The 13,550-nt window shown below is 35.4% G+C and overlaps 3 protein-coding genes across 5 annotated transcripts in view; all 3 read right to left on the reverse strand.

The window, feature by feature from the left end:
* LOC144449014 (P2X purinoceptor 4-like) overlaps positions 1-1,734 on the reverse strand; it is a 30,919-nt gene extending 29,185 nt beyond the window's left edge. For all 3 annotated transcript variants that reach the window (XM_078139411.1, XM_078139410.1, XM_078139413.1), the window contains exon 1: positions 1,595-1,734. In XM_078139411.1, coding sequence (XP_077995537.1) covers positions 1,595-1,731 — 137 coding nt within the window. In that variant the 5' untranslated portion in view covers positions 1,732-1,734. The remainder of the gene's footprint in view (positions 1-1,594) is intronic.
* A 4,363-nt stretch (positions 1,735-6,097) lies between these two features.
* On the reverse strand, positions 6,098-7,147 carry LOC144449779 (somatostatin receptor type 2-like). Its single transcript, XM_078140353.1, has one exon. The coding sequence runs from the start codon at positions 7,145-7,147 to the stop codon at positions 6,098-6,100; it is 1,050 nt and encodes a 349-aa protein (XP_077996479.1).
* Positions 7,148-11,913: 4,766 nt separating this feature from the next.
* LOC144449780 (F-box only protein 39-like) lies at positions 11,914-13,320 on the reverse strand. Its single transcript, XM_078140354.1, has one exon. It carries the CDS (start codon positions 13,318-13,320, stop codon positions 11,914-11,916), a length of 1,407 nt encoding a protein of 468 aa, XP_077996480.1.
* Between the last annotated feature and the right edge of the window lie 230 nt (positions 13,321-13,550).

The raw sequence follows: 13,550 nt of genomic DNA on the forward strand, positions 1-13,550 counted from the left end.
TCCTGTCATGGCATTTACCTTTAGCCGAACATCACTACATGTACATTTACTGTTCACTTTATTTTCAGTATCAATAGTTTTACTTGCATTTCAAACGTTAGCATGATTCAAATATCATACAGTATACATATAGGGTGTTTTATTGCATGCAGAACCAAAACAGTGGGGAACAAAGTCATTATATTTTACTTTTTTTTTCAAGAATTATTTGGGCCCATTTTTGAGAATTGTCGATAAATTGTCAAATATATCCTACGATTATAGTGGATCACATCTGGTATCCATTACATAACTAACAGATATGTACAGATATTGACAAGTGGAAAAGATCCCCTCCCCCTCCCCCTCATATATTAATGCATGTACACACACACAGATGCAAGCCCTCACTATGCATGAATATACAAAGGTCAGACTGCATTAACTGGTATATAAGCAGTGCTGTGTACATCTGTTTGCTTTTTGCCATTCAAATTCAACAATAAATACGGATAATGGGCAGAGAAGCACAAATAACTGGCACCATATGTTACCCATACCATACTATAATATAACTGCAGACACACTGAAAATGAATGACTCCTATAATAGCTATAGCATACAGCACTGCACAGAAGCAAATGAAATGGTTTATTTGTTGAGTGTTTCACTACTATTCTGATGTTCATATCTCATAAACGTGTTGCCTATATTAAAATCTCGCCTTACCTTTTTCCCTGCACTGCATTATTAGACTCTAAATAATGTATTTTTTATATTATTTTATGTCAAATAAAATGTACTATACTATAATATTATACTATACTATAAAAATAATTATAAATAATTTAATTCTAATTTACAATTTACACGTTTTTACTTTCAAATGATACGTAATTATATAACTGAATGTAATCTTGACTACAGAACAGTGGACCGACTGTACAATAGATATTATATTCAAGCTAGGGAGTCAGGATAAGGGTTGATAAAGGGATTGGCATTATGTTAGACTCCCTAGCACACACCTGATTTGTATCACTGGCGATGATCGTTTCTACATGTGGCCTGGAGTAATCATATATAAGTTATTATAAGTCAGTATTAAGGTATGCATACAATACAGTGCAAAAGGTAAAACAAATATGTGTTAACTGTTTGTTATGGTACGTACAATAACAAATATTTTACATATTTATATTCTGCAATTTAGTGAGTTGCAACCATGGACTTGGCATGTGTTGTTTCACTTTCACATTGATTTTGCAATTAGAAAGCCATGATCCAAATTGTTTTATAAATTAAAAATTAAAAACAAATACCCAATCCTCATCCATATGATCACTTTAAAGCATGTATTGTTGTTGTTATCATATTCAAACAATGTGTAAGCATGGAAGTATAAGCCACCATGGTGTAAGCGATTAATGGAAAAATGTACCTTTCATTTCCCCTGTCACCTATGGGATACATTATTTTACATACCGCTACTGTCAGGTATATAACACACCGTCTCATGCTCAAACTGAGACTCGAGCGTCGCTGGTCGCCGCGCCGAGGAGGGGGTGTAACCCTGTAACCTCATAAAATACACAGTAGCATGATTTACACTTACCCGACGATGTAAGTTATAATAGCTAGCTGTATTATCCTGTTGATAAAGCCAACTTTTTTGCTTTTTATATGGACGATTTTCGGAGTGTCATATTCTAACGTGGCATCAACAACGAACTGACACCATTTGGGAGCCATCGCCGCTGGTTGTGATTTAAAGTCAGGTGACGTGAGAGGTCAAAGGTTGAAAAGTGTTTTGACCTGACTGAGGGCGCGCTCCTAGGAAAGTGCGTCGCGTTGTGAAGCACCACTGCACTATATATAAATTGATCAAATCTGTGGTCACAAAACAAACCACATGTGTAAATTGTAATGCCTTCCATAAGGATTTTTGTTCTTATGTCCTTTTATCATCACGTGTATACCACATTGAGATATTGCATGATTAGCAAATTCGTGAATTATGCAAATGACTAATTGCAATGAAATTAAAAACTTTATTCGAGGCATATACCAAATTACATGGAATTTGAAGCTTGCATTTACAAGATATTTCATAATAACCAAAACTTATTAGTTATGCAAATGACTTATAAAATACTTCTAAAATTCATGATTTGCTATATCAGACACATGTGCTTTGCTATATTGCCAATAAATATACCAGATTATACAAAATGTGTGACTAAAGCAACCAAAAATCAATAATTATGCAAAATATTGATTACAATAACAAACTACATCATTTAGCTTTAAAAGGAAGTGCAATTAAGCACCATCAAAATATGTAGAAAACTAACCGACATTTGAAACTTTATTTTGCTATCGCCAATGAATGTACCAGATCATGCAAAATTTAAAGCTTACAACCGAAAATCATTAATTATGCAAAATAAGTATTACTATAACAAACTACATCAATATAAAGCTTTAATAGGAAGTGTAATTTAGCATTATAATAATAATAAAATATATCTATTCAGGGAAATCAGATAAGTGTTACAATACTAAAGTAAATGAAACACTTCTTTCCATTGAGGCCCTCATTATGAAATATATGTAGAACACTAAACTTGTGAAGACTGCTTTGCTATCGCCAATTAATGTATAAGTTGTGCAAATTATTTATAAAATACTTTTAGAATTCAACATTTGCTATATCAGACACATGTGCTTTGCTATCGCTAATGAATATACAAGATTATTCAAAATTTATAAAGCAACCAAAAATCAATAATTATGCAAAATGACGATTGCAATAACAAACTACATCAATAAGCTTTAAGAAGAAGTTTAAGCATAATCAAAATATGTAGAACACTAAACGACTTGTGAATATTACTTTGCTATCGCCAATGTATGTACCAGATTATACACAATTTAAAGCTTACAACCGAAAATAATTAATTATGCAAAATATTGATTACGATAACAAACTACATAATTTAGCTTTAAAAGGACGTGCAAGTAATCATCATCAAACTAAACGACATAAGAAGATTACAATCCTTAAATATTGATGAATTGCCAAAAATAATTACTCATTCAAATTACTCCTGAAAATTAAAAGGCAGACCAAAAAGCTTTTAGTGTAAGTGCGCTGTGTCAACATCATGTTGTTTGTCTTAGAAACTGATATATAGGTATCTTTCTAAGAATTGCGGATATCGCCACTAACACATCATCAACTTATGTCAACAAGTTCAACTTGAACTGTGATCGATCATTGGGTTCAAAGAGTTCAATCTCTCATTTAAACCATGGTGCTAATTTCGCAATTCAGGAAGTTAGTTACTATGGCAACCTTGGTTGTTATGGCAACATTAATTACTGCGAATGCGATGCGTAGATAGCCGTGAGAACATTATCCTGTGTGACTCAGAATCAAAGTAAATCAAAGTAAATTCATCGATGATAACGTATATCACAGTTAATATATAAGGGTGCACATTTGATTTTTTGGCGGTTGGGCTGGAGGACTTATTTGTAATTGTCGCAGGCCAAAAGTGGAAAAAAATTCTGACTATTCTGAACTAAAAAGAATTGTGTTAGCTGTTCATGTGGTAACTATCTAAACATGTCAAATTCCCAGGTGCATGTGTCTCAACCGGCACCGTCGCGGCAACCAAATGTTTAAACTGCGACCCTTGTCAAAGGCTTATAGTAACTGGCAAATTTAAATGCCAAAACAAGACAGAACAAAAACTACCATCGAATCATATTACTGAGAATAATGGCCTGACTTAGTACCTTAAATCCTGTAATTTTGCAATAATGTTGCTAACATATTTTTGAAATATGATATGACATAATATACTTTGTGGACCCATTTGCATAATTAATCATTTTCGGTAATTCGGCTATATTTTAAGAATGCAAGCTACAGATTTCATATAATTTGGTACCAGCATTTATGGTAACCTAGCGCTCGTGTTTGATACTGTTGATGTAGTTTGAAATTTAATATAATTAGTAATTATTTTTGTTATTTATTATCTTGAGAATGCACGTTTCGAATCTTGTCAACTTTGGTACATAGATTGGTGACAATAATGTTGATGTAGCCATATCTTAATAATTCATTTGCATAATTAATGAAATTTGGCAAATTAGACAACAGTGGCCTGTTTCAAAAGTTGCATATAGTTTTGTATATTCGATATATTTGGTGCATCATGTATGGTGACTATAGCTAATAATATTTAATTCCTGACCAACAATGATGTGTTTGGGAACAAATATATTTGTAGTTAGGGAAGGCATGATCAGTTAATTACATCTGGTTTAGAATGAAATCAGTAAATTGACTCGTTGGCTGTACGTGATGTGTATTTGTTCATGTTCCGCCAAAGGTAGAATATCCAGTTTTTAACACAGTTCTACTCTGTGAGAATGTTCCTGCATATATAGCCTAATGGCACTCTCGATGTTAAAATTAAGTCGGGTTGTCAGTGGCCGAGTGATATAACCACTTGCTTCTCTTACCACTCCGGTCAGGGTTCGAACCCATTCATTAAATTTACCACGTACAGTAAGAAGAGTGTCGTTCACTTTGGCTCTACCGAACAACACAGGTTTTCTCGGGGTACTCCAGTTTCCTCCTGCACTAACACTGAACTTTCCTCCTGTTATTGGGCAATGCCTGCTGGATGCTTTAGAACGATAAGACTGACTTTCTACAGTGCTGTGTTCAGTTTTCCTCTAAGATCATGTTCGAAATCTTTTTTAAACTGTAAAGCTGTATTTCTACCGCTATGTCAATCCCTGATGTCAATATCGCACTTTTAAATGTGGGATATGAACAATTTCCAAATGCGACGACAATCTGAGACGGTCCCTTATAAGATCTTATACCTAGATTATTCAACCGAGATTATATTAAACACACTTGTTCTTTCACTTATCCCATAATTCACACTTTGTATCCAGTCCTAATAACATCAAACACTGTAATGGATCGATATACTATTCACCTGTCAAAGTAATGGCAGGTATAAAGGTCATTCAAAGTCAATGCCCCGGAGTGGTGAAAAAATATTTGCGATAAACATTTCATCGCAGTAGTTGAAGTGTTTCCAAGAATTTCAAAACGTGTACTTTCCTTGTTCAGACATTCCCAAGGATTGCGAATGGTAGTGTCATTTGATAATCGTTTTATGTAGGTTAGTAGAACACATCATACATATCGTTGTTGTTGTTGTTATTGTTGTTGTTGTTGTTGTTGTTCATGCTGTTGTTTTAAAATATTTTGAAAGCGGAAAATGGATTTATTTGTTATGTATATCTACTTTCAAATATTACAATTCTATTCTTTTGGTATAGATATGCTATATTGCAAATCTACTGCCCCCCCCCCTCCCCCCATATCTCTCTCTCTCTCTCTCTCTCTCTCTCTCTCTCTCTCTCTCTCTCTCTCTCTCTCTCTCTCTCTCTCTCTCTCTCTCTCTCTCTCTCTCTCTCTCTCTCTCTCTCTCTGTTTGTTTTATCACAGAAATCAGAAATATCACCCATGAGGATTTATACACCAACTTTTACTTGCGAAAGTAACATAGCATGTAACAGAATGTAACATTACTTGTAGATAACTATAAAATAATTCAATGAGTCAGACATGATTATATAATTGAAACAATACTTTATTACATCTTTTTCAGTATAAATTCATGTCATCAGGCAATGAAATGGTTCAAATCATAAATATGGATCAATAGATAATAAATAATTACATATATAAACGAACGAACGAACAAACAAACAAACAAACAAACAAACAAATAAAAATTCACAACAAATCTATGAAATGGTTCAATGTAAAATAAGTTTATGCTGTTTAGATGTCATCGACAGCTTTACATCGTTGTGTACCACCATGTGACTGTCATGAGGTACACATTAAAAATTGAAATATGGAAAAATAAAAATAAAAATAAAATTCACAACAAATCTATGAGATGGTTCAATGCAACTTTATGCTGTTTAGATCAATATCCTGTGATATGACGTCATAATATACAAATACATAGGCTAACGAATGAAATATATATATGCAAATATACATGTGTACTTAATATGTTCTCATACTCGCTGGAGTGAAAACCACGGCAATCTCTGGGTCCACTTGGTTCCTGGTTCCACAAAATAATAAACGGAGACCACGTCTGAAACTGTTATTCTTCAATGCATATATTATAGGGTTTATGCAGGAGTTGGCAAACACTAAAAATACACTAATCTGGTAGTAAGTTGCATTAAAATCGATTTCGTATCCCAGATTGTACATAAAAAATATAACTTGATTTGGCGTGAAACACACTAAAAATGTTATAACGATCATGCAGAGCATTTTGATCACATTTCTGCGGGCTTTCAGTTTAAGCATAGCTTTGCTGTTCTCGCCTTGTCCCGTATTTGTGAGGTGTCGTTCGTCACTTCGAAGAGACAGGATAATCTTTGTGTAAGTAAGTAGCATTATTGATACCGGTACAACTTCAGTAAGGAGGATGACGGCGATACCCGTCACGATTTGGGCTTTTTGTCCCGGCCATCGTACAACACAAGTCCCGTCAGAACTAACGTGAAATATGAATACAAAATAGACATTTAGTAGTATTGCTACTATCCAAATCAGGCAGATAATGCCACGAACTGTCTTCTTGTTAAAGATGTTATGATAACTCAGCGGGTGGACAATACCATAGTAACGTTCAAGTGATGTTGCTGTTAGATGCCAGACGGAAGTTCCACATGTTACCCAAAGTAAGAACTCGGAAGTGACAATCCTGCAAACTATTTCTCCAAACACTCCAGACGGAAGTCGGTATCCTGGCAACTGTTTGAGGAGAGCCATCATCAAACAAGCGATGAGATCAGTGATTGCCAAACTGACGATAAAGCGATTTGTGAGGTTTCGGAGTTGTTTAACTTGGTAAAAGGCGATGATAACCAGTAAATTGCCTGTGATTCCAGTAACACTGACAATGAAATATAGAGTTTTGACTAAATATCCATAAGACCCATTGATCCAATCATTCGCATTTCCATGGCTGTTGTTTGTGATGAATACACCGGGATTTAAGTTTGAAGAATTGTTTTCTGCATGAAAGTGTGCAGTCATAGTTACATTCATCACCATGGTTACCTTAAGAAATTAATGTAAAATAAAAGTAACTTGTAAGACTTGGAAGGAATTACATAAAATGAAAAACACAGAAGTGGATAGACAGACTGACAGACAGACAGACAGACAGATATATATACAGACAGACAGACAGACAGACAGACAAACAGACAGACAGACATATACGTGATATATTTATGAAAGAGAGAGCGCGCGTGAGTGAGTGAGTGAGTGAGTGAGTGAGTGAGTGAGCGAGCGCGCGCGCGCGTGAGAGAGAGAGAGAGAGAGAGAGAGAGAGAGAGAGAGAGAGAGAGAGAGAGAGAGAGCGAGAGAGCGAGAGCAATTGAACTGTGAGACTGTCATATGAACTTACCCTCAAGTAGTGCTATAATATATGTACCGTTAGATCAAGGTGTACAAGCGATGGTTAGAAGTAACGTGTCTCTGTTCAAAGCAAATTTAGATATAAATATGTATACAGTGAAGTAATATATATAAGGCATTTCAAGGTGAAAATGATTATCAAAAATCAATAAACTTATTATTATCAATGTGTCATCAATCTGGGTTTTTCCGACTTCTGCTTGTCACGTGTTATTCAACATAACATATTTCTTAATCAACAATCGTGAGACGTTGACACTAAATTGATTCGCTGAAAACAAATGTTCATTTCGAACACCTTCGTTTGTTTTCAAATTAACGACATATGATTCGTGGAAACGTGTAAACATCGAAGTCAAGGCCAGGTAATGTCAATATAAATACCGAGATTAAATGAAGCTATTTTCATTAATTTCATATGAAGTAGAGAATTTGTTTTCCTTAAATTAAGTATTAATATAATGAAAATATAGATAGACCGAGTTAATTCACAATACGTGATGGCTAGCTGATCAGTTGAGGCATGACGTAAAGATATTTATTAATTTTATATAGCCATGAGGTATATTCTGTGTTTACAACATTCCGCTCAAAGATGCCCTTTTCAAGACCGTGCTCTTTATATTAAAACATTTCATCAAAACCATCCAAAACATGTGTATAACCATGTATGTATGGTATCGGTATCTATCATCAGTTTAGTACTGAAGGAACACAGACAAGCAACGATCCCACCAAGAATATTACGACTTGGTCGTGAAGTAAGACGGTCAGATATGTACAAGTGCAGTCAACGACGCTATTCTAAGATCGTTTCAAAAAGCTGTTCTTATGCAATTTTTCTGTGGGCGGGCAATTGTTTTTCGATCGGTAGCGGGAGGGGAGCAAGGAAGGACTAATTGAGGCGGGGACGTGCTGAGTTTGATACAGTGGAAGAGGTAAAAACATTGAATTGTAGAGCGAGGGGCTCACATTGTGTCAGTCAAAATGAATTGTTGGTATAGTAGAAAGCACAAACATTTTTTTGGTGGGGAGTGGATATTAATAATTCATAATATTGGGTGGGTAGTGGGCTGGCGGGCAAGTTGAAACCCAGAGGGAGGGAGGGAGGGAGGGAGGGCACTTATCTTTCATCTGTAGTGGGACGCCACATATGAACAGCTAAATACTCTCCCACATTTTTGTTGGGGGGGGGGTTCTATTAAAAGCACCATTTTTGTCTGAAACAACATATAACTAATAAACCACAAATCTGCCTATTCACTGCACCTGTATGTACCATTAGGTATATTCCAAGAAGTTGTCTCTTTCGAGATCACGCTTTTAATCATATGCATTCCACTGTCTGTTCTTAGACTAGTTCTAATTATTTAAACTCTATTTCTGTTCGATATATTGAGCCATTGAAAAATACAATAAAAGTTTCGTACAGATATTTTTGCAATATTGTTGTTGTTGTTGTTGTTGTTGTTGTTGTTGCTGCTGCTGCTAATGTTTGCCTAGTCATGAAGTAACTTTTATGAATTACATTATAAGTCTTGGGATAATGGATGTCTCCATGACTAGATCGACAGTTTGTTCTTTTTGAAATAAAAATGCAGATTTAATTTAAAATACAGTTTAATTAAGTACTGGATTTCCCATCGCGATTTTGTTCTAATGAATGAAACAGTAGTGTGGATTTAATTAGAAATGTGATTTAATTATCTATCCACAAAACCTTCAGTTAAAAGCGTCGATTTAATTCAAAAATTGAAATTCCATGACCAGTGGATTTTTGTTCTAAAACCAGGAGCACACTATAGGGGTAGACTGTTAACAGTCGTCTTGACTTTTTTGTAATTTTATCTTTAATACTATAGTGTTGCCGCTGAAATTAACAGAATGGTGTGACAACTGCATGCACCGAGTGTTTACTTTATACATGCAATAATTTGTCTTTTACAGATTAAAGTCTTTCTACCACTTCGTGAAAAATGTTTGTATGAAATTTTGTATAATTGTACTAAATTTCAGAATATGTCACGGAATTTAAAATGGTTTTACAAAACCTTCAGTGAAATGAAAATCCGGAATCAGATCGACACAAAATGTAATGAATTAGTCTTTATCTCATCTTGAGATACTTTGATGACAATATCGTGGGCGGAGGTAATAATTAGAAACTAAAATGCAGTTTCGAAAAATATTTTTTCCAGTTATTACAGCTAGAGGGGCCTTAATACATAACCATTATTAATGCTAAATATGTCACTCACACATTTCTTTTGTTAAATTTACACCGTGACGTCGACCACATTGTGAAACAAAACTGATACCTACGTTTCATTCGGCAGGTATTTTTACTACAAATGTCAACTACGCCACATATGAGTGTAAATATTTTGAGGTTAAAAGTTCAATTATTTGTTATTTTCCCACTTACAGATTTTAATTAAATATTGACTGAAAGTGTTAGTGCCTAGCGATGTGTACGTGTACAAATGTCGTTAGACTTAATGTTTCGAGGTATTAGTGCATCACAAGCCATAAATATGGAATATATACCCTGGTCGTTCTACATCACGACGTGGCTCTTAACACGTAGTATCGAGTTTGTATACCGTTTGCTCTGTCAATTCAACACATTTTGCCTAGAACTTATTTTTTCATCGAGTTGAGAATTATAAAATCCTGATATTGTGTTGAAAGTCATATAGACCTGGAATAGCTTTGTTAAATTTAACATTGTAGAGATGAAAACAACATAGAAGCAACATATTCACATTCTTACGAGCCAGATCTGTGATGACGCAGTCAATTCAATTTAATGGTATTTTTAATTAAACGGATGTTTTTAATTTTTAATTTATAAGAATAAATTTATAGAGAGAATCTGTAGTTAATTAAATGTATTATTAATCAAATCGGGATTTTTTTTCATTAATTAGAACAAACCCACGATTTAGCAGCTAGTACTTAATTAAACCACATTTTTTAAATCGTCGTTCATCATGGAAGGGAATAGGGAACTTGCAATCCAGACTGAGCATGATCAGATACAAAGGACTATGGAATTATCTGTGGTTATCGTAATATCTTATATAATTATCTGGAGTTACCGATGAAATAAACCTCCCACACTGGTCAGGCTAAATATGAATTGATCGTTCGTGGTTATAAACAATATAACAATATTGTTTACAATACTAATTGATGAGTATTTATTATTACATTTCCCACGATGCAACATTCAACATGGCGGGTTTGCAAGTTCCCTATTTTGAATGGAGCTAGCAACCAAAAGTCAAATCAAGTTTCATTTTTACTATCATCGGCACTATTATTTCACATTCTCACAAACCAGAGCAATTGTTTTCTTGGACGATGCCGTAAAGGGGTCTGTGGTTTTACGATGATGCATTTCCATGAATTTAAACCCGGATTTTTTTACTTAAGTACATAAAGCTGAGTAGAGTAACTCGGTAATTGAGTTCTAAAATTCCACCCAAAACATGTTAAATTTGGCAAAATATATTGAGGAAAATGATAATATGTTCAGGCGTTGAGCATGACTTTCTCGTAAAAAGTAATAAAAACGTAATTTTACGTGTTTTATGGGTGCCGTAAATAGGCATGTCATCTTACGACGATATTTCCCTGAACTGTTCCCTGATCATAAACATTCTATACATTTAAAACAAAAATGTAAGAAATGCTTTGTCTTCGACCTTACAAAATAGATTTTCGTACGTAGACTGTTTTCTTTCCCCAGTGCTGTCTATACATATTTCATCAAACTATTACAGAAGGGGTAGTCTGGTGGACGTTTCGTTTATTACTTTTTGGTCGAAGCAATATATTTCAAAAAAAAAAAAAAACAATTAAAGGGGTAAAGATAAAATAAAATAAATTCTTGACCTATACCTGCCCTTTTTACAGAGAACATGTTATTGGAAACACACAATTATTTTTTCCCGCCTAAACTGTTGATTAACTAATGGACAGTTCGTTGTAAAACATATCATGTCGGATGGCAGTTTATCTGTTAGATAAAACTTCGTTTCACCAAAACGTATCTTTATCATACAAAATGGTTTTCGGCAGACAGAAACCTTATGTCGGTAAATGGAACTGCCAATAAAGATTTCCGTAGATGCAAAGAAAAAAGTTCAAGTTTTATTTAATGTCAACTGTATTTCCTGAAACAATTGCATCGTTTTTACAAATCGTTATTCTGGTGAAGACAGAAAATTATCCAAATTTTATAGATTGCAAAATATTGACACAAAACTTTGTGGGGAAACTATGAAATTGGGTTGTTTATATTCATGCAACTAATCCCCAATATACTTTACGTCCCTTGAATAATAACACGATATCCGTCTTTCAGGTAAACTTCACACTTCAGCCACAGCTCTTCCATTTTCATCAAATCCCTGGAAATGATACTCCAAATTATTTTCCTCGAACAAGTCGCGGAATTCCTGGAAAATCGTAGCCATTTCTTCGTAGTATTCCAATGGCATCATATTAATAACTAATTTGAACACTTCGAGGCGAGGGCGCTCTCCACGAGTAACCAATTCATCTTTTATGTAGAGGAACATTTGGTGCAGCGAGAATAGATCAACAACCATCGTTTTAACTTCGAGTTGGAAAAGTTGTTTACACTCCTTCACCAGAGTGAGCATACCGTGGCCTACCTCCAGAGAACCAGGTTGAACGTCAAGGTGAATCTCTTGCAAGGTGTCGTTGAAGTTCAACGCCAAGTATCGGAGTGTGATATCCGGATCGAATGTGTCGTCTTCATTGTCTCCATACAAGTCGACATGACTCAATGGTATAGCAGGGTTTAGCACTCGTCGCACTATTTCATACGCGTAGACTCCATCAAAACAGATACACACAGATAGATTATTAGTACATGCTCGTTTCAGCTCGCCCCATGAACTGCCCCAAATAATTTGCGAGTACGGATCATCACGGAAGCATTTTATATTGAGCGTTTTCAAAGTTCTTCCGCAGGTTTCCGCAAGACTTAACAGAAGTTTGTTTGACAGGCAGTTGAAGTTCATATTTATCACTTTCAAAGTCTTGAACTTAGACATTACGTCAACGAACTCTTGCGAGCGATACACAGAAATGTGTGACCCAAAGAAATCCTCTAAATGTAAGAATTGGACAGTTGCATCACACTTGTTCGTCAACGCCTGTAATACTTGGTACCCCTCGAGTTCACCCATTGCGCATGACGTCATATCGAAATAAACAAGCCTCCTTTGGATTCTTAAAAATCTTTTCAACGATCTGATCAATTTTGAACGTATATCTTGATTTCTGAAGTATCGTTCAAGTTCAAATCTGGTAAAGGCCAGGTCTTCGAGCTGAGTCCTTTGGTTATACAAATAATGGAGATATGAAGTTAGGGATTTCTGAAATCTTCGAGCAAAGCGGTCGCTATGGATTCCGCATGTTATATAGCCACTTCGCATGTAACGTCCCAGGGTGCGGGCGTACTTGATAGCCCGCTCGTCACGGAATGATCCGTGCAGCCTAAAGTGACACTTTCTCCAGAGTCTCGGTGTTTTGTAAACATTGTGCCAGTGTTTGTTCACCACTCCGGCCCGTCCTCTAGACTTGTCATCCAGTAGATAAAAAATATCTGTCAACACAGTGGTCGGTAGATTTCCCCAGTCTGCGCGTTTCCAGCCTTGTTGGAACAAATGTTCAGGGTGCATTTCCGACGACATGTTAGTTGCTTTTTCTTCAACAAGATGGAAATCAGAAGAATCCGGACTTTGCATTATTATACTTGTAGGCCAAAGCTACTCAAATTTTGTACAATTGTCTACATATGTTCATCTGTTGCCCCATTGTTGCAGAATTCCTGATCGATCCTGAAAATCGTTCGTGACGTAACAATGTGTATTGCTATGTGTGTGTTCCAAATCTGTCGAAAATGTTCGACATTGTCCGTCGTAACCCCTGATCGCTGTGATTCGGCGCGCAGTCCAGGGACGCGACGACGGGCAAT

Source organism: Glandiceps talaboti, chromosome 18, assembly GCF_964340395.1.
Source record: "Glandiceps talaboti chromosome 18, keGlaTala1.1, whole genome shotgun sequence".
Lineage (NCBI taxonomy): Eukaryota > Metazoa > Hemichordata > Enteropneusta > Spengelidae > Glandiceps > Glandiceps talaboti.

Bases quoted from the DNA above. Each gene is read 5' to 3' on its own strand.
- LOC144449779 (XM_078140353.1), bottom strand. From the start codon at position 7,147: ATGACTGCACACTTTCATGCAGAAAACAATTCTTCAAACTTAAATCCC.
- LOC144449780 (XM_078140354.1), bottom strand. From the start codon at position 13,320: ATGCAAAGTCCGGATTCTTCTGATTTCCATCTTGTTGAAGAAAAAGCA.